At 43.8% G+C, this 26,914-nt stretch overlaps 1 protein-coding gene across 6 annotated transcripts in view; it reads right to left on the bottom strand.

Annotated features, from left to right (window-relative positions):
* Positions 1 to 26,914, bottom strand: part of CASP8 (caspase 8) — a 159,747-nt gene that overhangs the window by 69,431 nt on the left and 63,402 nt on the right. For all 6 annotated transcript variants that reach the window (XM_069615463.1, XM_069615465.1, XM_069615464.1 and 3 more), the window contains 3 exons: positions 26,309 to 26,359; positions 25,341 to 25,420; positions 3,353 to 3,491 (listed from right to left, as the gene is read on the bottom strand). In XM_069615463.1, the coding sequence (XP_069471564.1) occupies positions 3,353 to 3,491; positions 25,341 to 25,420; positions 26,309 to 26,359 (270 nt within the window). The remainder of the gene's footprint in view (positions 1 to 3,352; positions 3,492 to 25,340; positions 25,421 to 26,308; positions 26,360 to 26,914) is intronic.

The following is a 26,914-nucleotide window of genomic DNA, read 5'->3' as shown; positions in this document are numbered from 1 at the left end:
GAAACTTTTGAAACTTTGACAAGATCGACAAAAACTGTTAATCAGGGAGAATTGTTTCCTACAGATAAGCACTGGAAGGCAAGCCAGGAGGGTTCCCTGTAAACCCTGAGAGAGGTCAGAATGAACATATCTGAACGCAGGATATACTGCCTAGTTTGCTTTTGTATTTTTCTTAAGTGGCAGGGCCAGTTTAGAGGATAGGTTTGGACAGAAGCCCCTTTTTTGTTATTTTGACTATTAATAAGCACCTTAGTATAGTTTGATAAGGCAAGGAACTCCCCTTTTAGCAGTAGGGCTAGAAAGGTGTTTTCTTTTGAGTTAATTCAATCTTTTGACAACATCAATGGAGTAACCTTGCTCAAAATGTTGGGGGGATATGACATCTAACAGGAAAGGGGCCCCAAATGAGAGGGACTAAAGGTATGCCGCGAATATTGCAGGGGACAAACACCCTTATCCCCTCCTAAAATTAACACACATGAATAACAAGCCCTTTGGTCCGAGTCCTCCTTCTGGCTTGCCACAAAGGGCATCTGAACTCTTCATTTCCAAAGGAACCTTCCTACACTCCCACCTCTCTATGAAGTCTCATGTCCTAAACAGCACACAAAACCCTAACATAGTTCACTACTCTAAGAAAACTAAAATCTTAACTCCCCTCACAATAACTGGCCCTTTTGTGGCTAAACGACAGCAATGCCATACGGATCTGTCCAGAACACCTCTTCCCATTTTAACCATGTAGTCCTCATCCCTCCTTTGCCGCCTGCATGTTCAATAAATTGAAACCAAAGCTCAGTTGCAACTAGTCTATCTTACCCAGTAAACATTTCATGACAAAACACATTCTGCCATGCACAAACGATCACTGCACTGTTGCAGAGACCCAGATGCTTTGACTCCTATAAAGACTAACACACATCAAGAATGCAAACCTGTACTTGAACTGACAGAGAACAACGGCAGTCAGATTATGAAGAGGATACCGACCATCCTCAGGCTAGAACTTAGAAACACAGCCTTTTCTGCCATAGTCCTCAGTCTCCCAAACAGTATATTGACCACTCCCTAATCAAAAACCTGGCCCAAACCCAGAGTGAAGAAACCAATTTACCAGCCTCTGACAAAATGAAACCTACAGCGGTTCAGCCATCGTCTAAATCACCATTGATTAAAGGTTTTCGATCATCCTACTGTCCCACCTCAACCCACCCATCTACAAAGAAATCTAGACACTCTCCCAAGAATCCAACATGCCTCACCTATTCTTGTATTGCTCACAGCTTCCTATGTGTAACAATAAATAAGTTTGGTAAAGCATTCCAGATTCCTACTGTAACATGGTTTGATGTTCTTCATATCTCCATATCTTGGTATCACCATGTGGCTCAGGTGTCCGAACCAATGAGAAAGGGCTGATCTAGGTTGCATGCTGCTGTATCTCTTGGACTCCATATAAACATCTAAGGACGATATTGGAGGAGGTTCAGCGTCCCCTATAACTAGATCCTTGCAGTCCAGAAGCCTCTGCACTAAAGTGACTGATTAAACCACAACCTTCGGTCTAAGAGTAAGCTTGGCACAAGTGAATTTGATTATCAGCGCCCAAATCGTTTATTCTGGTGTCAAGACATTCTAAAGGTTTTGCTCTGGTGATCAGATAGCATAATAACATTCTTTATGTAGTGCTTGACACCACTGTTTTCATTTCACTGTTAACAGGTGTCATTATTAGCCAGTTTTATGTCATTCATATCACCTTCAGAAGGATGAAGGTGCAAGGGAATTGATGTTCCTTTCCATCTTGCACAGCTACACTTGGCACATATGATTAGCATATTTTAAGAATGTGTGTGGTATTTCTAGATAATACATTGTTTAGCACTTGGCCTTGTAGTCATTTACTTGTAAGTAATGGACACTGGAAGAAAGGCAGCCATCCCTCGTAGATGGTATCTTTCATTGGAAGAAAGAAGGCTCTCTCTAGTAGATCACACTTTTCACAGGAAGTAATAAGGCTCTCTCTATTAGATCACATCTTTAATTGGGGAAAAAATAAGACTCTCTCTACGAGATTAGATCTTTCACTGAAGGAAAGTAGGCTAACTCTTGCAGATCACTTATTTCACTGTAGGAAAGGCTGTGCCTCAACTTTCTAATGCTGAGTTTCTAAAACTGGCTGGGTGTCTTATCTCAGTTTTGTCGGGTAGTGCAACCTAACAGCTCCCCCTTAATAAAGAAATAAAGAACTTAGGCATCAAGTTAGAGGGCAACATTTAATTGGTGTTGCAGAAAATGCAATAGTCAACAGCATCAACCTACAGTTAGAAAAACCCTCCCTCTACTCATACAGACCAGCATGTGAAGCAACAAGACTCTTGGTTATATCCATGCTTGACTATTACAAACTTATATATTCAGGGCACCTGAAAAAGCACACTAGCAAACTTCAGATTCTATATAACCCAGCTGTGAGAACGCACCTGCATTTTCAAAACATTCCACTGGCTTGCAGTGGTGGCATGGATCCCACTCAGGACACTCTTTCTCATTTACAAACTTTGCTGGAACAAACATTGGCTGTTCCCTACATGCTGGCAAAACATCACTGATCACCCAGCGATCCCTCAACCATTATAAGCATGGTAGGAGTGCAAGGCCCTGGACTCTATAATACTTTAGAGAATTAGATCAGAGCCATTCTACCTATCCTTTGGAGAAGCTCCTGAACATCTAGCTCTTCAAGCATGTTTCAACTAAAGCCTGCAGGCCCTTGAACAGTGATTGAAGAATTCCAGATAGACAACCATCCTTGCATTTGTGCTCACACTCTGCATACTGACTCCACCATAACACTTCTTAGCCTTCTTATATGGCAATAAGGACACCTGTGGAAGGCAAGCATGGAGGAAAGGAAGAAGGAAAAGTAAAGAAAGGACCAAAGAAATAATGAAAGAAAGAACATAATAAGTAATAACTAAGAACAAATAAAAGAAAGGTGCTAGGCACAAGTATCTAGGGCTTAGGAGGGGGTGTTCAATAACACCTGGCAAGATGATATGGTTGGCAAGAAAGGTGGCAAGTGAAGACCTTTGCAAGAGTCAAGGCCAACATCATTGATCTAAGAGTGCCTGAGGCTTTCAATGAGGTATAAGACCTTCAGGATGATTGTACCCACACACACTCTACACAGTGTGGAAGCAGCATAGAATGACAGCGCTCATACACATATTATATTAGGTTGCTGAAAACCCCTACCTGCTTTAATGAATAATCATAGTTGTATTGAAAATCGCAATGTGGACACCCCCTCACCGGTGTCACTTCAGCACCCGCATAGTGTGACTAGTACCTGCATCAACATCTGTTCCCAGCCTGTCTTTAAGAGTCCTCGGATTGGGGATTTGTGCTCTTGCCATGGCAAAGTTTTTGTTGTTCAGTATTAGGCAAATTCCGCGTGGACGGCTGCTCATCTTGTAAACCTGGTCCACCTGCACAAGAGATCAGAGGGACAGCAACAGCATGACTTTCTGTGTGTGATTCAACTAACACCCAAACTGGAGCCTGGGGTGTTTTTAAGTGGTAACTCTTCGGATACATGCAGTTAACACTGTCCATATATGTTAATGTACTGTAGACTAATGACCCATCAGAATAAGAAAGGAAATGCATGCACTCTAAGATTTAACACAGAACTGCCATGAAAAAGGAACATTTGAGGGAAACCGTGAAGCCTAACAAAATATTTTTGCAAAATAATTACTTCATTAGAAACTACTAACTTTCCGTTTTGCCAGAAAATATCGAAAAATAATCAAAATTTTGTATTTGTATTTATTAAGTTTATATAGCGCTTTACGCCAAAGTGCTTTACATTATAACAACAAGAATACAAAGAATAATAAAATCGAAGCATCATTACAAACATGAGACAAAGCAATGAAACAGTACGTAGAACAATTTACCTAGGTCAGTGAACAGTTGAAGGGATGGGGGAGGAGTAAGGGAAGAGAAAAGGGAGTCAAGACGGGGAATAAAGATGAAGTTTCAAGGGGGAACGGAGGAGGCATAAGAGGGAATGGAGAGGGTAGAGGAGGTGGGTAGGAGGGAAAAATGAGGGAAGTGAGAGAGAAGTGAAGGTAATGAACGAAGTCAGGGCGGGGAATGGAGAAGAAAGATTTCAAGGAGGTGCGGAAGGAGGAGTAGGTGGGGATGGAGGGGATAGAAAGAGGTAGAGAGTTCCATTGTAGGGGGGCCAGGAGCTGAAAGGAACGGAAACGCGAAGAGGCACATGGGGACCGGGGGACAGTGAGCAGGAAGAGATCAGCAGATCAGAGGGAACGGGAGGGAGTGTAGAATGAGAGGAGAGAAGAAAGATAGGGGGGAGGTCATGAAGAGATTTAAAAACGAGAAAGAGGAAGTGAAATTTAAGTTGGGAGTGAAAGGGAAGCGAGCCAAGGTATGAAAGCGAGGAGGAAATGCAGTCGTGAGGAGCAAGAATATACAACAATCACAAAGGTGGATCAGTGGAATAGGGTGACACTGGTTAGATATAAATCACGTTTATTCGGAAAAACTCATCACATGAATAATTATTTTACTTGCATAAAAATTACCTAAAAATCTTCCATCAACTCATACCTTCATACGTATCCACATTCAAAAATACATTCGAACATCCATCGATACAACACCCCAGTGTAATAATAACACCAAATTGTGTTGTTCAAGAATTATTTTCTAAAAATATTCAATTGACATTTCCTATGGTGACTCAGTCCATAATATCAGGTGTCATCGTATAGCCGGTGTCCAATATCACCAGATATCCCTCCTAGAGATCACGTCGACACGTATTTCGGTCAGAGACCTTCTTCAGGACGTCGGGCTAGGAGCACTTGCTCCGCCTGGTTCTCCACGTATCTGGGCCAGTAGTGAATCTAAAAAATGTAAAAACCAGTATGTCATCCGTATTTCTTTTCACAGATGACAAACAATGTCACAATATGCTTTCCAAAATAAGCACATAAAGCCCAACTCACCCCCACGTTTTCCACTTGCGGGACGGTGAGGCAGGGTGTCGGAAATCAATCCTCCATGGACCTCAATATGACTGTTGAGCCTATGGAACCAACACAAACACCTCTAAGTATTTGTCATAAAACACCCCATTGCATATATGTACCAATGCGGCATATCCACAAATGGACATAACTAAAAAGACACACTAACAACGTAGCTGATGGAAACTCCTATCGTTCACAGGACCCAGGAGCACCTCTAGTCCACGTACATCTATGTCGGATAAGTCGGTCACACAAAAAATCTCCGTACCTCTGTAACAAAATGAAGCAGAATTGCAGTGTGTACTATTTGTAATGTATCCATACAATACCACACTGTTAATTCTGTCATAAACAGTTCCCAAATATATCAAAATGGTGCAACACACCCATCCAAAAAAGGGTGTGCCCGCTGTAGCCATATTATGAACTCTCACACCCGACGTACATAGGGACCCATCGGAAAAATACCAAACGTATCAAACAATGTGACGTGTCTCGGTGGCATCACCGATAGCTGTAACGAAAAACTTAATACAAGTGTGCTTCATAAATCCACTTGCATGCGTGTGTGCAAGGAGTTCGTAGCGGCCATCATTTAAATCTATTAAATCTGGTGAGTTTCCGAGTGCTACCGCCGTATACTCTACACATGTGCACTTGCATGCGTGTATATGCGACAAATCAGTAACAAACATCAATTACATCTAGGGAGTATCCATCTGCTCCCATGAACAAACATGCAAGTACTCAATTGCGGTCAGAAAAAGTTGTCTACCTTACCTAGCGTACCGCGCCGCTCCCTGCAGAATAGAGAATAAATCCTATCGTCCGGTCCTCCTACTTTCATACAGCACCGGAAACTCAAGCGATAACAGCAAAAATGTGCAATCGATGCTGCCGCGGACCTACACTTCTAACTTTCAAATCTCATTCCAAAAACACGCACTCGGGCTAGAAACTAAAGAAAGACTAACACAGAACACCTACTAACAATGAACACTAAAAAAGGACTAAAAAAGGACCACCCTCACTGGCTCGAAAAAAGAACGGGTGGACCAGTCTTCCGAAGAGAATATTGTTAAAGCATGGAAAACAAAACTAGGTACGCAGTATAAAGAACAATATATACTGTGGCACCAATTATGTATTATTACGGAAACATGTACACTCTGAGTATTATACCAGAAAAAGGGCTAATGCGAAAAATTTCAAATGCCCCCAAATTTCACTTAAACGTATTTCGCGTACTGCATGTAGTCGTACACAGCAATCGAGTAGACAAATAAATAAATGTACACCCTGATGAAAGGAACTGGGACACACCTAAGGTAATTGCATACATATGTATATTATACTTACGTGGGCAGCTGAGTATATGATACAATTAAAAATAAAGTACAATTAAACAGCTGGATTAAATCCATACCCAAAGTAACACATAGTGACACATTATACCAGCACATGTCTAACCCGTAGAACTACTTCCATGGTATCTACACACCTGGGGGTAGATACCCTTAAACTTCGAAAATTGCAGACCCGCTGAATTAAATCCATGCCCATTGTAACACATACTGACATAGTGTTGGACTGTTTTCATGATATATGCACATCTGGGGATAGATTATCATAATTTATTTGCATCATTAAGTATATTTCCATTATGTTTAATTTATCCTCCCCAACAGTACAATGATGTTCGTCCTCAGTTTTTTGTAACCAGATTGTTCCATTCTACTGAAACGTTCAGTCCCTTCTGGACTGTGTTAAGGGTATATATCAATTTTTGTTCAGAACAATGCAATATTTTGTCAATATCGCACCCTCTCATAGTATTCTTGATATGTTGGAGTATAAACCACTTCATATCTGTGTCCTTGTGTTGCATTTTCACGAAATGTTCTACCAGTGGTTTATCTGCCACCTTATTGCGTATGCAGCTCCTATGTTCAGATATCCGTTGTCTCACTTCACGTGTGGTCTTACCCACATAAAAGGAGTTTGCATGGACAACTAATGATGTAAATTACATTTTTCGTTAGACAGTTAGTGTGACAGTTCATCTTCCATATTCTATTGCCATAATGGAATTCTTTCTTGGTTTCGGTCAACGGGCATGCAACACACAAGTTATGAGAGGGGGGGATATTGACAAAATATTGCATTGTTCTGAACAAAATTGGATATATAGCCTTAACACAGTCCAGAAGGGACTGAACGTTTCAGTATAATGGAACAATCTGGTTACAAAAAACTGAGGACGAACATCATTGTACTGTTGGGGAGGATAGATTAAACATAATGGAAATATACTTAATGATGCGAATAAGTTTTGATAATCTATCCCCAGATGTGCATATATCATGAAAACAGTCCAACACTATGTCAGTATGTGTTACAATGGGCATGGATTTAATTCAGCGGGTCTGCAATTTTCGAAGTTTAAGGGTATCCACCCCCAGGTGTGTAGATACCATGGAAGTAGTTCTACGGGTTAGACATGTTCTGGTATACTGTGTCACTATGTGTTACTTTGGGTATGGATTTAATCCAGCTGTTTAATTGTACTTTATTTTTAATGGTATCATATACTCAGCTGCCCACATAAGTATAATATACATATGTATGCAATTACCTTAGGTGTGTCCCAGTTCCTTTCATCAGGGTGTACATTTATTTATTTGTCTACTCAATTGCTGTGTACGACTACATGCAGTACGCAAAATACGTTTAAGTGAAATTTGGGGGCATTTAAAATTTTTTGCATTAGCCCTTTTTCTGGTATAATACTCAGAGTGTACATGTTTCCGTAATAATACATAATTGGTACCACAGTATATATTGTTCTTTATACTGTGCACCTAGTTTTGTTTTCCATGCTTTAACAATATTCTCTTGGGAAGACTGGTCCGCCCGTTCTTTTTTCGAGCCAGTGAGGGTGGTCCTTTTTTAGTCCTTTTTTAGTGTTCATTGTTAGTAGGTGTTCTGTGTTAGTCTTTCTTTAGTTTCTAGCCCGAGTGGGTATTTTTGGAACGAGATTTGAAAGTTGGAAGTGTAGGTCCACGGCAGCATCGATTGCACATTTTTGCTGTTATCGCTTGAGTTTCCGGCGCTGTATGAAAGTAGGAGGACCGGACGATAGGATTTATTCTCTATTCTGCAGGGAGCGGCGCGGTACGCCAGGTAAGGTAGACAACTTTTTCGTGAATGCAATTGAGTACTCGCATGTTTGTTCATGGGAGCAGATGGATACTCCCTAGATGTAATTGATGTTTGTTACTGATTTGTTGCATATACACGCATGCAAGTGCACATGTGTAGAGTATACGGCGGTAGCACTCGGAAACTCACCAGATTTAATAGATTTAATTGATGGCCGCTACGAACTCCTTGCACACACACACGCATGCAAGTGGATTTATGAAGCACACTTGTATTAAGTTTTTCGTTACAGCTAACGGTGATGCCACCGGGACACGTCACATTGTTTGATACGTTTGGTATTTTTCCGATGGGTCCCAATGTACGTCGGGTGCGAGAGTTCATAATATGGCTACAGCGGGCACACCCTTTTTGGGATGGGTGTGTTGCACCATTTTGATATATTTGGGAACTGTTTATGACAGAATTAACAGTGTGGTATTGTATGGATACATTACAATAGTACACACTGCAATTCTGCTTATTTTTTTGTTACAGAGGTACGGAGATTTTTTGTGTGACCGACTTATCCGACATAGATGTACGTGACTAGAGGTGCTCCTGGGTCCTGTGAACGATAGGAGTTTCCATAGCTACGTTGTTAGTGTAAGTCTTTTTAGTTATGTCCATTTGTGGATATGCCGCATTGGTACATATATGCAATGGGGTGTTTTATGACAAATACTTAGAGGTGTTTGTGTTGGTTCCATAGGCTCAACAGTCATATTGAGGTCCATGGAGGATTGATTTCCGACGCCCTGCCTCACCGTCCCGCAAGTGGAAAACATGGGGGTGAGTTGGGCTTTATGTGCTTATTTTGGAAAGCATATTGTGACATTGTTTGTTACCTGTGAAAAGAAATAGGGATGACATACTGGTTTTTACATTTTTTAGATTCACTACTGGCCCAGATACGTGGAGAAGCGGGCGGAGCAAGTGCTCCTAGCCTGACGTCCTGAAGAAGGTCTCTGACCGAAACACGTGTCGACGTGATATCTAGGAGGGATATCTGGTGATATTGGACACCGGCTATACGATGACACCTGATATTATGGACTGGGTCACCATAGGAAATGTCAATTGAATATTTTTAGAAAATAATTTTTGAACAACACAATTTGGTGTTATTATTACACTGGGGTGTTGTATCAATGGATGTTCGAATGTATTTTTGAATGTGGATACGTATGAAGGTATGAGTTGATGGAAGATTTTTTAGGTAATTTTTATGCAAATAAAATAATTATTCATGTGATGAGTTTTTCCGAATAAACATGTGATTTATATCTAACCAGTGTCATCCTATTCCACTGATCCACCTTTGTGATTGTTGTATATTGTACCTGAAGGATCAGGGATTGTGAATGCAGGTGTACCCCTTTATTTACTATTTGTGAGGAGCAAGAAGACAAAGGGTACAGATGGCAGAGTGGTAGAGGTATTTGTGGGGAGTAAGATGAGAGGCAGGGATTCCAAAGAGGAGAGTTGAGCAATAGAAAAGACGAGAGAAGATGAGGGAAGAGATTAAGAGTTTAGCGCGATGGAAGGTGAGGGTGGAACGGATTTTACGGATATTGAAGAGATGGTAGCGACAGGCGCGAGAGGTAAGACAAATATGGTGGAAAAAGGAGAGGGAGGAGTCGAAGTGGAGACCTAGATTGCAAGCATGAGCCGAGTTGGGGAGATTAGTAGGGGGGAAGTGAATAAAAGGAGGGGAGTGGGGAGCGTGTTAGAAGGAAAGAATAGGACTTCAGTTTTATCAGTGTTACTGAGAAGTTACTGCGTGTTACAGTCTTGTAGTGCTTACTGCGCATTCTGCATGAGAAAAAACCCTGAATCTGATAATGTTGAACAAGGGGAGCAGGGGTTGGGAGTTGCAGGGGTTTGAGATTTTCAGCGCCGCAATAATCACATAGATTGCTAACTTTCACCCTACACCTAAAACTAATACGTGCCCTCTTGCAACCTCACCCTTTTCATAAAGACCTATACTTGGCATTTTACTCCTTCACCCTATCCATGAACCTAATCCTTGCCCTTTTGCTACCTCTCCAACCCATGGGACTAATCCTTCCCTTCTTGATGCGTCACCATAGCCATAAATATAATTTCTGTTCTCTTGCTACCTCGCCCTATTAATAAAAGGAATTCCTGCTACCTGACCCTGCTTATAAATAAAATGGTTGCCCTCTTGCTATCTCGCCCTACTCATAAGCCTAATACTGGACCTCACCCTATATGTAAGGCTATACCGTGGCCCCTTCTAATTTATTGGAGCCTAAACCTAAGCCATGCCCTTATACTATTTCTTTCTACCATATAACCAATCCTTACCTTGGCCTTATCACACATTACAGTATCCAGCCAAACACCTTAAGTATGTATGTATGTAATGACTGTTTATAGAGTGTAAATAGCTGAGAAGGAGCAGAGCACTGTGTGATGGAGAAGATGGATAGAGTATTGGCAATTGAGGGAAGAAGGGGTAGGGCGCAGGGTGGGCCTGCCCCTAGGGTACTGAAATGGTGTAATTGTTGGTCCAGTATTGGGCCAGAACATAATAGTTGTTTATTATCCCTAAAGTGTGAGAAAAGATTAAAAATGCAACACCAAACTTATTTTCTGTTTCCATGTGTCCTTTATAGTCCTTATTTTTATTTATACAATTTGTGTGTGCATCAAATTCAGAAAGTATATTATTTAAAAAGAAATGTGATTCCTTTATATGGACTGATTTTGTTAGAAGGGTTATTCAACATCACTACTTGGGGTAGGACTTAGGGAAGCCAACCTGAGGCAACAGGGTTGTCTCAACCAGAGTTTAAGTTTAAGTTAACCACTCCTTCTGAAATCTCCAAGCTGAGTAATCAGGCTGAACTATGGAGCGAGTGGGTACTGTTGTGCTGTACAGCTCACAATTATAAATATAATAATAAAACAAAGCACACTTGTGCTTCAGTTTTTTAGGCTGCCACAGTAAGGCACACTTTACATAGTTAAAAGTATGTAAAATATTACTATATACTAAATATGTATGTATTCAAGCAAACATTTTTTAGTTTAGGTACTGACTTAATGCCACAAAACCCCTAAATTTTGGCAGGTGTTGGAAACTAGCCCACCTAACTACGAGCCCCCCATTGCACAGCCTCTAAGCACACTGATGTCATCACACATGACATCACTGATGACGTCACATATGACATCCATTTGGACCTGTAAGAGGGCATCAGTGATGACATCATGTGAGAAATCAGGTAGGACGCCACCTAGGACCTCCTTCAGTGACCTTACCGGTAAGTACCAGCCATTGGGAAACATTCCGGATTGTATTTGAAGGTACAGCACACATGCAGTATACCTTGTCTTTTATGAAGGTCAGACCACATTTGTCAAGCACTATAAATAATGGTTGGTGAACTACAGAACGTTGGTCTTGCACATAGCAATCTACAATTTCAGATTCAATATAGCAGGAGTCTGCAAGCTTTGGATCTCCAGAGGTTTTACATTACAACGTCCATTAGCCCTACCCAGCATAGGCAATGATGAGGGATCATGGGAGTGATAGTCCAAAACATGTAGCGGAATGCCGGCTTCAAAACCCGCCACTAAAACGATTACAATTTTCCTCCGTCCAGTAAATTAGCCGCTCAAGTCCTGAAAACCATGTGTCCTCACAACACGAAAGTGTATTTTTAACATTTTTTAACCTTGCATCCCACGTTGGCAAGCCAGAAGGATAACTCGGACCAGAGGACATCTTTATATGTAGATTTATTCAAATAATAAGAAAAATGCCTAACTAACCTTATTAAATAAATGGCATTTCCGTTCCTAACCAAACTAAACTAAGGTGCTCGTCTAGCGTCCAAATCAAAATGACCCTCGGTCCAAACCTAGATCTCCTAAACTGGCCCTACCACTTAACTAAAACGTAAAATAACAATGAAGCGTGCCCTGCACTCTTGGTTCTTCATAGAGGTTTCTTAAGCCTTTCTAGGGCTCCCACCTGAGACTTGATCCAATGGTAGGAATTAACAAACGTTCCTCTCAAAGCAAACAGTTCTTGTCAGTCTTATTGAAGTTCCTTTAAGATTCCCAAAGTATGAACTAATCTCAAGTTCCTGAAAACACAACAGATTCAATCTTAAGGGAATTAGAGAAATATCCCTGCACTGTACAGGGATATTTCTCTAATCCCCTTCCACCAACTTGATTGATCTTTCCACACTTCAGCCATCTTCTGGGTGCTCTGGTGCACCTGTGATATGTCCTAGTTACTCTGCTTGCATTGCCCCTGTGGCTCAAGAGGGTCCCCTGATCCAATATAATACTGAGCTAGGTAGTGTCCTTTTGATCTTTCTCTACTTCAGATTTTCACTGGTTTCTTGGGTCCCTGTGACCCTTCTGGGGCTGTATGCTGGTCAGGCTTCTCAGGCTCTCACAGCCCCTTGGCTGCCCCACCTTCTCAGGCTTCCCGGGTACCTGAGCGTTACCCTCTCTCTCTTCCTCTCTCTGCTTCCATCTTTCCTCCCTCTGACCTGGGCAATCTGTGTACCAGTCATTTTGCGGTACTTGCTCCAGGGAGGGTCAGTCTCGGTAGAGGCTGGGACGTCCTCTGGAGCTCACTGCTCCTTGCCTCTGCATGTTGGTGGCTTCCCTATTCTGCAGATCTTGACTCTTTCTTGTTTTTTGCTGACTCTCGGGTTGAGAGCATAGGGCTCTGTCCTCCAGCTGACTCTGGATTTGGTGGCAGATTGCAGGCTCTGGGCCCACCACTTTCGGTATCTGCTCGCGCCTCTTGGTCTCATTCACTCTGCGCGGCCTAGGTTCCTCCGGCCCTGCACGCCTGCTCCAGGGACGTATTGTGTCCTCCCCCAGCGTTCACTTCCTTCTGCGCTGCAGCTGGCTCTGCAGCTCTGCGCGGCTCCTCCCCTGGTTGATGCTCTTACGTCTGGGGGGAGTCTCTCTGCTGGGATTCTCTTCCTACATTCAACGGTCGTTGCCACTTTATTTGCGCTCCTTTCCTTAGAAGGGGCGTGATCTCCACCAAATGTTAGGAAACAGGTGGAAAGTTCAGAACTACCTTGAGCCAATCACAAAGAGGTTTGTTCCTTCCTTTTACTCCCATATAGGCAGAAAGTGCATTCTGTAAAGGGAGTTCCCCACTGGAATGGGAGTCCTTGTCCCCTATAGGGAGATCCCTCCCAGTGAGGTTCAACTTGTCCAAACCACTAGGGAGGGTTTTTCGGCATGGGCTCACCTCCCTAGCCTCAAAGCCGGTGGCTCCCCACAGGGAAGAAGGGACGAAGTCTCCAGATTCATCACATCGCCTGCCCTAAACTTTAGCATTTGACATGGTCAAAGCCTACCTTTTGGTTTGTTATACTGACAGTAAGTAGTCAGATATATGAGGATACAATGATTTCAGAAACTGTTTCTTCTTATGTAAGTCGTAGTCTTTGGTGGTCTGGTGCAAGTCACAATTGCACTGCCTAAATGTCTTCTTTGCATAGGGGAATGCTTTTAGAACAAAGTAATACAGGTACTAAAGTATCTTATCATGGTAAATGCTCATTCAATACATATGAACTGGTTGTAAATGGACAGTATTTTTAAATACAAACTGCTATCAAGCTTTGCACTTGAATCCATCGGTATACAGAAACACGTGGTTCAAATGTTGCATCTCTATTACTTGCATGTGTGATCTGCTGTACCAGTAACATTCATGATGCCTTAAGTGATGTCATCTGTGATGTCACCAGTATGTTTGAGGGATGCGCAATGGGAGTCTCATAGTTAAGGTGGGGTAGCTTCCAACATCTTCTGAAATTCAGGAGTTTTGTGGCATTAAATCGGCACCTTAACGTCACTTCAACAAAATCTTTCTTTCACTGAATTTCAAGGGTTTCGTTGCATCAGATTGTTTTACCTTAATGGTGCTTTAACTAAAGGTTTTACAATGAATTTCAAGGGTTTGTTATGCTACACCTCCCACCACCTGTAATTATGTCTCTTTTCTGATAACATAACCAAATGTCATATTATTTGTTATCAATATCTGTTCTTCGCTTATGGAACATCGGGTTTATCAAGTATTTCATTTTTTTGTGTCCACCAGATAAGGAGGGATAAGTAATGGTGTACTTTGATGAGAATGAGTGGGGTGGGCTTTAGATTTTGCATGCTTTCTTACAGATAATCACGGATATAACTGTGGTTATTTGTAGTACATTGCAAATATAACTGCAGTTATGTGAAAAACGTTTTACAAAAAGAGTTAAATAAATTGTATGAACACAAAATAAAACTGGGGGAACATGTAGAGTGGACACGGCTGAAGGCCATGGCTAGTGGCCCAGTGGTGTTTTAAAAGATACAGTGGGCAAAGCCGAAGGCCATGCTCACTGTCCAGGGCTGAAGGCTCTGGCTAGTGTGCCTGAAAGACATGTATAGTGGCCACGGCCTTAGTGGGACCAAAAGAAACATATTGGGGGAACATGTACAGGGGCCATGGCTGACAGCTAGTGCCCCGGTAGTGTTTTAAAATGTACAGTGGGCACGCCCGAAGGCCCTGGCTAGTTTGCCTGAAAGACATGTATAGTGACCAGGGCCACAAAAGAAACATATTGGGGGAACATGTACAGTGGGCCGTAAAAAAAAATATTGTATGACAAAACCCTTGAAAGTCATTGAAAACACATTAGTTAAGATGCAGTTAAATTGAACTGATTTAACGCAATAAAACCCTTGAAATTCAGCGGATGTGGGAAGTCATGAGCAGCTTAACTCAGTGAGGTCCTGTTGCAATGCACATGAGAATGTACATATAAGAGAAGGGATTCACAATGACATGCAAAATGGCATTATGGTGGACATCGACGGGAGCAAACCAAGTTAAGCTGGTCATGAATTCTCACATCTGCTGAATTTCAAGGGTTTTGTTGCGTTAAATCTGCTCAACTTAACTACACCTTAAATAAAGTTTTTTCAAGGAATGAGATACATTACTTGCTGTAATCGTATTTCTGGTGATTGTATCTGCTTAGATTCACATGCGATGCATATAGTCCGACACCTAGAGGTAATTTCAGAGTACTGCATCTTTTTTTCGAAGATCGAAAAGGGACGTCAACATGGCCGTGACTGTAACACTATCCCTAACGGGACGTGTAGTGTACCCAAAATCGTTCACACGTCGAGGTCCCACCGGTTGTTTTTTTTTCCATGTGAGGGAGTCTTACAGAATGCATGATAGAGTACAGAAGAAAGAAGCTGTTAGATGTCTATGTTCCTTCTACTGCAAGAGTGGCGGAACGGTGGCACATGTGAATCGAAGCAGATACAATCATCAGAAATATTATTACGGTGAGTAATGTATGTCTTCAGATGCTTGTGAATCTGCTTAGAACCACATACTGTGCATAGACTAGCAAGCAGTACCAGGAGGTGGTGGTGGTATGTGTGAAAGAACAGTAGCAAATAGATGTCTTAGCACTGATTGTCCCACCTGAGAATCAGACTTAAGAGTGTGTGTCTAAGCAGTAGTGTTGGGTGAAAGTATTAACAGAACTCCAGCTTGCTGCTTTGCAAATGGAATCTAAAGGAACATTTGCAATGAATGCTATGGTAGCCGTTGGGTCCCAAGTAGAGTGAGCTTTAGGCGTAAAGGGTAGATCTCTCTTGGCAAGAGTAACAGTGCGATGCAATTTGAAATCCATTTGGAATTAGCAGATTTAGAGGCGGCCCCCCCCCCCCATTTAGCAGCTGCCACAGAAACAAAGAATGGTTCGTCTTTTTCAGTGGTTTAGGGCCTCATTACACGGTAGGCGGTAAGGGTTTACCGGTACCGGTAAGGGCACCGGTACCGGTAAACCCTTACCGCCTTACTACGAGTTCCCTTTGCGGGACCCGACCTTAACGGCTGGTTTTCCCAGCCATTAAAGTAGGGTGCCGCAAAGGGACCTCAGTGCTAATTACGGTACCGCAATTTGCGGTACCATAATTACCACCTTCCCCATTCCCATTATGCCCTATGGGGGCAAAAATGGGAATGGGGAAGGGCCTTGGTGAATGGGGAATTACCGGCCCCGCTCACCTTGGAGTAGGCCGGTAATTCCGCCATCCACCAAGGCGGACACGTTAAAATACCGGCGTCAACCATGGCGCTAATAGCGCCATGGTTACGGCACAACGTGTAATGAGGCCCTTAGTTTTTCAAGGTAGTATATTAAGTTCGATTAATTGGTTCACATGGAACTTTAAGATGAATGTAGGCACAAAACTTGGGTGTGCGCGCAAAACCACCTCGTCTTTGTGAATAGTCACAAATGGGTGCTGAACTGAAAGGGCCTGCAGTTCACCAACTCTCCTTATCGAGGTGATGGCCACTAAAAAGGCAGTCTTATAGGTGAGAGCCTTGTGGCTAGCCTTGTGCATGAGTTCGAAAGGCGGTCCCATTAATCTTGTGAGATCAACATTCAAGTCCCTTCCGGGAGTTGGGTTGGAAATAGAGGGGGTGAAGTCTCTTTAACCCTTCCATGAAAGCCTTAATGACAGAAATCTAGCACCATGACACCTTGCTCTAGGATGTGGTATACGCAGAGAGTGCAGCCAGTTGGACCTTTAGGGAATTGAAAACAAGTCCTGAATCTAACAGGTGTGTTAGATAAAAGAAGATATCTTTAGGAGAGCAATCAATGGGGTTGACGTTCTGAGCATTGTAACAGATACAGCGTTTCCACTTATTGGAGTATCAATGTCCGGAGTTGGTTTTTCGTACTTCCCCATACACCTCTGAGGGAGTTGGAGGTGTCTAAACTCTATGACTTCAGGAGCCAGGCTGCTAAATTGAGTGTTTGGGGGCACGGATGCAGCGTTTTCCCCTCGTCTTGCGACATCATGTTGTACACAGATGGCAGTTTCCTGAGAGCGGAGTCTGACATTCCCATGAGATGGGAGAATCATGGCTGTCAAGCCCACATTTGTGCCACCAGTATCATCGTCACTGGTTCCTGGTGCACCTTGTGCACTATCCTGTTGAGAAGGGAAATCAGGGGAAAAGCGTAGGCAAATCTCCCAGACCATGTTATCCAGAGACTGTTCCCTTTGGAGCGTTTCTGTGGGTACCAGGAGGTGTAATCTGGCCATTGGGTGTTCTCCAGAGTCGCGAACAAGTCGTCTAGGAAACCCCACTCTGCAAAGGCATTGAGTAGAAAGTGCTCTTGCAAGCACCACTCATGCTCTACGGGTAGATCAAAGTCCCTGCTGGGCACATCTGCCAAAATATTGTGTTCCCCTGGAACATATTGTGAGAGGAGGAACACGTTGTGTTTGAGTGACCATTTCTAGATGTTCTGGGACAGTTTGGATTACCCTTGAGAGTGAGTGCCCCCCTGCTTGTTCAGGTAGTACATGGCCGTGGTACTGTCTGTAAGGACGAGAACTGTCTTCCCGTGTAGATGTGCTTGGAAGGTTTTCAGGGCTTTGAACACTGCAAGCAGTTCCAACAGATTGATGTGATTGGAAGATACTGATGGGGGCCACACGCCGTGCACTCTCTGGTGAAGGAGATGAGCTCCCCATCACGACAGAGATGAGTCTGTGGGGAAAGTGGCCTGTACTGTGGGAGTGGTAAAGGTTTTCCCCTGCAGAATGATTTCCTTTGACCACCACTGCAGCGACTGTGCGAGGGCTATCAAGACAACCACTAGATCATCCCACTGACCGCTGGACTAATACCATTGGCTCGAGAGCCACTCTTGCATGGGGTGCATGCACAACTAGGAAGATGCAGGAAGCCATCATCTGTAGCAGTCGCACATTCTTGCGTACGGTTACCTGGTGATTGGCTACATAATGAGGGATCTGGAACAGCATGTTTTGAACCCTCTTGTTGGAGGGGAAGACAAGCCTGTCTTCTGTCTGAATTAGGGCCCGCAGAAACTGTTTGACTTGGCTGGGGAACAGACTTGACTTCTTCTCGTTCATGAAGAACCCTAGATTGAATAAGAGACCTACTGTCTTCTGGGTATTCCCCAAACATGTTCCATGCCAGTTTCCGGTTATGAGCCAGTCGCCAAGGTAAGGATACATGGGGATGGACTGCCTGTGCAGGTGAGCGACCACTACCGCTATTACCTTTGTAAACACCCTCGGGGCTGAGGCGATGCCGAAGGGAAGAACCTTGAACTGATAGAGTGTGTCCTCTATCTTGAAGCTGAGGTACTTTCTGTGCACTGGCAACATTGAAGTATGAAAGTATGCGTGTTTTATGCCCAATGTGGCCATGTAATCCCCCTTCCACAGTAGTGGAATTACTTCCTGAAGAGTTGTCATCCTGAACCTTTGTGGTTTGACATATTGGTTCGCAGGATGCCACTGTCCTCATCGGAATCTTCTCCTGACAAGGACTGCAAGAAATTGTACGCCCTTGGCAAGCCTGTCACCACCTCTGCTGCCTATTCCACCTGAATTGCCAACAATACCACGCTCCTAGCGAGCTACAGTGATGTTCAGTGGTGCCTCGTCTATGACGGCCTCCAAGATGTCCAGGAACCCGCTCGCTCCTGGCAAGTCACCCAGAATAGTCTCAAAAATACCTTGGACTTAGCCGAAACTGCGGGTCGTGTCCTTGCCCAGGGGACCCTTCTCAAATGCCAAGCCTGGCTGAAGAATTCAGGGTTTAAGCCGGAGACCCATGCTTCCCTCATTAACAAGCCAGTGGAGGATGCCAACCTTTTCGGTAAAGCTGCCGATGAGGCATTGGAATACAAAGAAGTCTTTGCAATAAATACCCTTGTTTACCTTGAGATGAAGGACGGCTACAATGGCCCCCTTTTCGAGCAGGACCTGGACTTTGTCCAACAGGATACGCAGATGGTCTGATCACAGTCGTCTGCTTCCAGGTGGGGGTAGCAGGGTGGCTGGAGAGGCTGGGGTAAAGAAAGAAAAGGCATTCTCAAGAGAGGTGAGTATGAACAGGGCCCCACTCTCCCTACTGCAAAGACTGGGCCAGAGTGTGAAGGCCACGTGGAAACAGTTGCCGACCAGTCAAAGACGGATCGTCGGCAGACAGGATCAGGCAAACAGCCGTTGAGTAGTCATCAAAGGCAAGCAAACCGCCAAAGAACAGGAATCAGCAATATAAAACTCTTACAAGATCTGCATTACATGCAACCGAATAGTTAGGTGGATAAAAACAATCTGGTGGGACCTTGATGCAAGAAGGATTTTGGGTACACTACATGAAACGTTAGGGATAGTGTTAAAGTCGCACCCATGTCGACGTCCCTTTTCAATCTTTGAAAAAAAGATGCAATACTCTGCGATTACCACTGGATGTCAGACTATATGCACAGCATGTAATTCTGTAGAATCACAAGCATCGGAAAGGTATATATATATATATATCAGAGTTTGGAATCCCACCTTGGGTCACTAATTTACGATTTAACACGATATTACACTATAAACTGCTAAAATAGGGAAACATTGTTGGAAGTTTTAAAGCACAGGCCTCACTTATAAGGTAACTCAAACACAGTGTTCCTAACTTCAAAAGTCCATATATCAAGAATCTTAGGAAGTCTTTAAGTAGTCCAGAAAAGTTCTTCAGAGTCACTGGTGAGTAGTACCAGGAGAAGTCACTCAAAATAGAAGAAACCTTGTGTATAGTCAGAACCTAATTCATAGGCTTAAGAGGTATAAGTCAAATTGTAGAGGTTTTAGGAGGCAGGCACCATACCTAGGGTTCAAAGGGACTACCAGCAACCACCAACCTATGTCATCCCTGAGCAGAGATCAGGGAAGCAGCACTTAGTGCCCAAAGAAAACCTAATGGGGATAGGTGCGGTTAAAACCATATAAATTACCTTGATCACTGGAATGCCCACAAATGTAGAAACACCCCCAGTGGATAGTGAATCACTGGGGAAGACCCTCCTCACCATCCTTTGGGGTTTGTGCCGGGTCGTGGGTTCTAGGGCTTCTGCTGGCAGTCATCTTCTAGTTTCCTCTGGAGATCTTAGACTGGAGTGAAGACACCCTGGATCAGTCCCACAACAGAGCACAGATCCTCATGGACGGTTGGGCGGATGCAAGTCTTCATTGATCCCAGGCAGGGTTTCAGCATTGCAGTAGAGAACTGGGAATGACCAGGAAATTGCAGTCCTTGCAGCAGAGCAAAGCTTGTTCCAAGCCTGCAAACTCCCTCAGCCCACGGATGGCAATGCAGCATGAACAGGAGAGCAGGACAGCTTACTGGTTATGCCCACCAATGAAAAGGAGGGAGGCACCTAGCAGAGGTCTCGCCCTGGAAGTAGAAGATCAAGGCATGAAATGGGGTGATGTTGGATGAGCCAATTATGGCTCCTGCAGCAGTCATCCGTCATCCCTGGGTTGTCGTCTTTTTCTTCAGATCTCTTCAGGTTCCAGTGGTGGACTCATTTCCTGCAGCTCCAACCCTTAGATTCAGAAATCAGGCTGGGGGGTCAGCTCAGCTCTCCAATAAGGCATTTTACAACATTCAAACTGGGAGGTAGCTGTCCAATCGTGGACCACTAGCCTCCTAGGATCTGTCCAGTAACAGCCATGAGAAGAAGGGGCAAGTGTTGTTATGTCTTGATGGGCAAGCACCCCTTCAACACTAGAGGACCCAGACTGTGTTATGCTTGAAGAGACAACTGGACTCCGTAGGCCTTCGCACTGGTGAGCCCAGCATGCTGCAAGTAAGAAAGAGTTTGATGCCCGACTCCCATCAAAATGATCCAAGGCACCAAGGTTGGTAGTCCTAAGAAAGATACAAGATTTGGAGGACCAATGCAACGGCCTGATGATACCAGACACAAGGCAAGCAAGAAGTGTAGGACATATTAAATCCTAGGGACTGGGAGTGACTATTTAAGTCCCAAAGCCTGATCTAAGAATAGCGTTGCACTGTCCCTTTGGTCCTAAAAGAAGTACAGTATCAAGAGAAAATCCTAGGATGAGCCAAACCTCAGCCACCATTGGTTTAAATATACCTTTATTTAATTTGTCGCCGGAGAAAGAGCCCATGTTTTGTCTCTAAAGATAAAAAGCCCATGGTATGAATCCCCCTACCAACTGTGATGAAAATAAAATTGGTGACAAGTGTGCCCTGGACCTTGCAGATTAGCCTGTTGATCCATCTGATCCTCAACACTATATAAAAAAAAGAAATTGCACTCTCCTCCATCAGAGTAAACGGTTCCCTTAAACTTTTGTTATTATTTTTAAAAAGTATGATGCATGCCAATGTCTGTGGAAAAGGGGCCGTCACAGGCTGACCCTTTAGGCGCTCTCAGGGGGCTCCAAGACCACCAGAGTGAGAGGGAGGAAAAGAGAGAGACCCACATAGGATGGAGGGAGTCTGAAGCTTCCGCCAATCAGATCCAAACTCCCTGCGTAGGAAAAAGCATTCCTTTTGAGGAAGGAAATACATTTACATCCTCAGCACAATTCCAAGGAAAGCGTTCCCTATTACAAGTCACTGCTCAGTAGATCCAAACAATGCAGAGGATACACAGTTGTGTTGGGAATGAGAAATTAACTTGTTTTGAACGGGAAGAACAAAAAATAAACTTAAACAATTGTCCAGCTTCCAGGAACATCACTGGAGTTACAATACTGCAAACTCCCAGCGAAAGCAAAGGAGTTACAAATATATTGTACATTTGCTGTACACACTCATATGAGGGTTTTCAGGTAATTCATTCACACACTGGGAAAGCGGAGGGACTCGGAGGGAAGCAGGCAATGGAGAAAGGGCTACCAGGGGCAGGAGGAGAGATGTCCTACATTTGCAGGGATAGTCTGCAATCGAATATTTGGCACGTTTTAATATAACCTTTGATCCTGCCCCTCTAAGTTTAACTGACCCTGAGCATATAGCCCAATCCCAGAGCAGCCTTAGCCTACATAGCCAAGATGCAACCAATGTCCCAGAGCACCACCTCTAGTAGGTGAAACTGCCAATAAAAAAGCAGCCATCCCAGCAACAGAGTGTCAGTCCATGGGGGGAGCTGGAAGTAGGCAGACAACAGACCCTGGAAGACCCCAAGTGTGGAGACCTGGTGTGATGAGAAGTGGAGACTTGAAAGGAAATTCTGGTGTGTATGTGTGAGGCGACACAGGGATGGGGAGTGTTTGGTCCGGATGAGAGATTTGGTCGAGTTGGAGTAGGGGAGACTTATGAAGAGAAGCAGAAACATTGTGTTGAGGACAGAAAGGAGAGAGAGGTTTGTTTGTGAAGGAAGCAATATTTAAAGTTGGTGGCAGTGTGTCACTGGAGTCAGCAATATCCTCGTCTTCAAAGGAACATTCCGTTTCACCACCCTCCCCAAGCTCCTCACCTACGTCCTTCTTCTTGGTTCTCCTCTCCTCTTTTCTTCTGGGTCTCTCCTTTTTTTTGTGGAGATAGGGACGTGGGGCAATCCTCCGTGAAAGAGAGGGGAAAAAGCCAACGGCACAAAAAACCCCTGAGAGACCTCTAAAGCTGACTTGAGTGGGCAGGTAGACGAGATGACGAACGTGGAGCTGACGGTAGAATCAAGGCGGCAAGGCAATCCAAAAGGCAGGCTGTGGTCTGGTACACTGGCAGGCAGATGAGTACAAGGCGAGTGGCAGAGACAATCCAAATAGGCAGGCTGAGGTCTGGTACACTGGCGGGCTATTGAGTACAAGGCGAGTGGCAGGGGCAATCCAAGTAGGCAGGCTAAGGTCTGGTACACTGGCAGGCTGTCGAGAACATGGCGAGTGGCAGGGGCACTCAAAAAGGTAGGTTGAGGAAGGAGATCAGAATAGAACAGAAGGAACAGAGGAGGAGGCAGTGGTAAATCAAAAACAGGAAGAGCAAGAACTAAAGGGGGCAAGGGCAGAGGGAGCGCACAGGAGAGAGAGGAAAAAACGGAACGAGGAAGAGAGAGAGAGAGCGGGAGCAGGAAGAACAAGCGGGCGGACAAAAACTAGGACGAAAACGCCCGGAGGAAAATACAGGAGGGAGGAAGGGAAAGACGGACGCGGGGTCCGCAAAACGGGAAAAATACAGCGAGAGCGACGGCAACACAGGTGAGTAACCAGGCAACGTTGCAACGTGCCCGTACCCCGGAAGTGACTGAAGATGTACCTCCGGTTACGTCTGCGTGTAAAGAACTAGACCTGTACTACCCGCAGATGAGAAACCTAATGGAACGGGCTATGGCGGACCATAGCACCAGCGGTTCCAAAACCGCCACCCTTGCCGGGACATGACATAGAGATAGAGTGGTTGGGTGCATCGGCAGAGGTGTACCACCTTGAGGAGGAAAATTAAGGGTACCAACTGGAGAGAGGAAGAGCAAACTGTTGTGCAGGAGAGAGAGAATATAAGGAGGGAGCCAATGGAGGATACAGTAGCGAGGAAGGAGGCAGTAGATGTGGCCTCGGAGATGGAGTGAGAGACAGCGGGAGCCGGACGAAGATATTGTCAGAGAGAGAATGAACAAAATTACTGTAGGAAAGTGATATTCTTGGAGAGTGGAAGGATGGTCGTACCACTTTGTAGAAGAAAGTGGGAGATGTATTTTAAGGAGAAAGGAGGAACAACGATTTGTCGGGAGAACTGGAGTAAGGAGGAGGGAAGAGTAAAACAGAAGGAGGAGGGTATGGAATAAGGAGGGCGAAGACCCAATGTTGTACGAGAGTTGGGAAGTGAAAGAGATCATCGGGAGAGAGAGAAGAGGGTTGTGATGTTAGAGAAAGGGATAGATCCAGACCATCTGAGGGAAGATGGACAAGAGGAGATCACCCATGTAAACAGATTGAATAGGGAGTTACTGGAGGACCAAGTTCGTCCAGGTAGAATATAGAGGAGGATGAATGTACGAGATGGTATTGCTACCATCATGTGGAGAACTTGGTGGTTGAGAGTAGGGTTGACCATCTTCATCAAACCCCACCAGACTAGGCTAGACCTACCTAAACGCGTCAATGATTGGCCCAATCTTTCAGGCACAATTTACAAGCCTGTAAAGGAAGAGTCACGTGCAAGACCTGTAGAGGGCAGTGAACCAAGGAGGGTGAATTTGTATTCCCTCTTTGTTGTTTGGTTTTTGTTTGCAGAATTGATGAGCTGCACTGACCCAAATTAAGGGTGTAGAGTGACCCGATTGGGCATTCAACAGATGAGCTAACGGTATGTTGTTTGCTCTACACACACATATTTGTACTTATTTGTATTTATTTTAATTTATATAGCGCTTTAATCCAAAGGAGCTATTGACAAATGTTGATTGGTCTATGGACAGTCTGGCTTTGCTAATTATTTTAATTGGTTGTATATATGTTCTTTTTTTAGATAATGTTAAAGGCTATACGTGAAGGTGTCTTAAGATTTTAAACGTTTTTGGCCAATGACAGTCCAGTCCTGGGGAAGACGGGCATCAGTGCTTTTGCAGCCCTATATGTTCCTTGGCCGAAACTAAGATAAGGGAAGTTCTATGTAAAAACGAGAGGAGATAAATGTACCTCTGAACAACCTTTAGTTAACTAATGACTGTTTTGTTTGAGTTTTGTGATAAGTGATTGTAGATAAAAATGACTGTCTTGTATGCATTTTGTGATAAAGCATTGTATGAATTTTTAAACATTCACTAGCACTTTAAGGTGTAGAATGTGTAGATAGGGATGTGTGCATTACAAAAGATATTATGTTAAATATTAAATGAACAGTGAATAGTGAATTGCACTTTATACCTTTATTGTATCCTCTATACATTCCCTAGTATCATTACTTGCCCTAAATGCCGAATAAGTATGAAAGAATATTTTATTTTCATTTATTATTGTTAAACCATGTTGTTTATATAATAAAATATGTAATTTCGCAGAACTTTCTGACTTGATCTTTTAATCTCCGTCTAAGCCATTTTCCTAGTAAAAAAAAATATTGTAAGTGATTATCTCGTGAGACACCAAGCTTGTAGTTTTCTTGATAATTATTTCCCCGGTGTCAACGATGGAAGGGGATACCCACACATAGTTCCCACACATAGTTGAGACACTACTTACCTCAGGTAGCCCCACTGGGAGTGCTGGAGAATCACTGGTGCAGACAGAAGACATCCCAAGGTTGCAAACATTTTCTTCAACTGAAACAATTAAAAGAAACAGTGGTAGGTTTGTGGGTGAAATTAGATAGTGTTATTTTCTTCAAGCCCGCATTGTCCTCCAGTCAGGCATATTCCAAGAGGATTTTCCAGAGGGGAGTGGTAGAGGGGCGGGCGGGACAGCTTTCCTTTTCCTGCAGGAGAGATGGTACAGCCCATGCAGCAGTGGCATTCATATAATTTTGGTGCCAGGGTGGCCATGAGAGCTATGGTATACATACCAGGGCATCAAAGTGAGCCTGTTCCTGCAAGACCAGGCCCTCTGTTAAATTGTGTGGGCTGTCACGTGTCACTTTTGCTTGATTTTGCAATAGGCTATTATCTATAAATATTATTAAAAAATGCATGGGCGACCCTGTATTTTTGATGCCTCAAAGTCAGCAGAGATCATTTTAATTTCTAAGAGCTAGCCAGCCAGAACCACCCTGGGAAGTTCATTACCGGGTTGAAACAGCCGCAGCTGCCTTTTTGTGTTTTTGAATTGTTATGGTTCAACGTCATGTGGTAAGAGATTTGGACCAGGATCCATCTCGGCTATTTTCCAAAATGAAAGCTAATATATTCCACTTTCCCTGCAGCCACTGCTGTTTGGGAAGGCCATTTCAGCACATGCTTTGGTTAAGGGAAAGGCATTAATCTGCAGGTTGCACTTGCCTGTGGATCCTGAATGCTCGTTTCTCAGAGACAAGAGCGGTAAAAGGACCTACACAAGAGGACAGATGCTAGGGGGACTTCCCGACTCCCACAGCAGTGTCCCCCCACTGCCACGCCTGGCTAAGAAGGAACATTATAAAGTGCTTTAGCGATGCCCACTGGCAGATGAATAATATACATGGTTAATACTGAAGGAAAACAAATTATCTTCAATACCGCCCATGGATTCCTTTCGGCTTGGTACTTCCTGCAGAGCAGACTTGACCCCTGAAAAGATAAACAAAGTGTGTGGGCAGTTATTACAGGCACCTGTGTAGATTTGTTTCATGTTACAATGCAATGTGCTAGCCAGCTTTGTCACTGCTCTGGCTGGGGGCTCAGATTTCCTTATGGACACCTGCCTCTCAAATGCCAGTAGACCCACCAAAGAGTGAGTGACTCCTCCATCATCCTGACTTGCTTTAAAGTGCTTATTCACTATACATTCTCTCACTTTGCATTGTCCACCATTCTATCATGCATCAGATTGTTTCTCTCACATCGTCCACATACGCACCATCACCCGAGAAGATAGCCGAGGGGCAACGCGCTTGTCTTGAAAGCAAGGCAACGCATAGCAGACACAGGTTTGAATCCCGGGCTCCCGCTTAGAAACCTTTCCCGGCACCAAGGGCATAATACCTAATTATAATAATCCCAACGCCCATTCACTATATCATTCTCTGTCACATTCGACTGTTTCTTCACTTTCTTTAAATCATGCATTTGAGCAACTTAAACCCAAGAATACAAACAAAAATAGAACACAAGGAAGATATGCAT

This window comes from Ambystoma mexicanum, chromosome 9 (genome assembly GCF_040938575.1).
Source record: "Ambystoma mexicanum isolate Mex_15411 chromosome 9, UKY_AmexF1_1, whole genome shotgun sequence".
Lineage (NCBI taxonomy): Eukaryota > Metazoa > Chordata > Amphibia > Caudata > Ambystomatidae > Ambystoma > Ambystoma mexicanum.
Note: the sequence above shows the minus strand (reverse complement) of the source record. Positions and strands in the feature narration are given on the sequence as shown.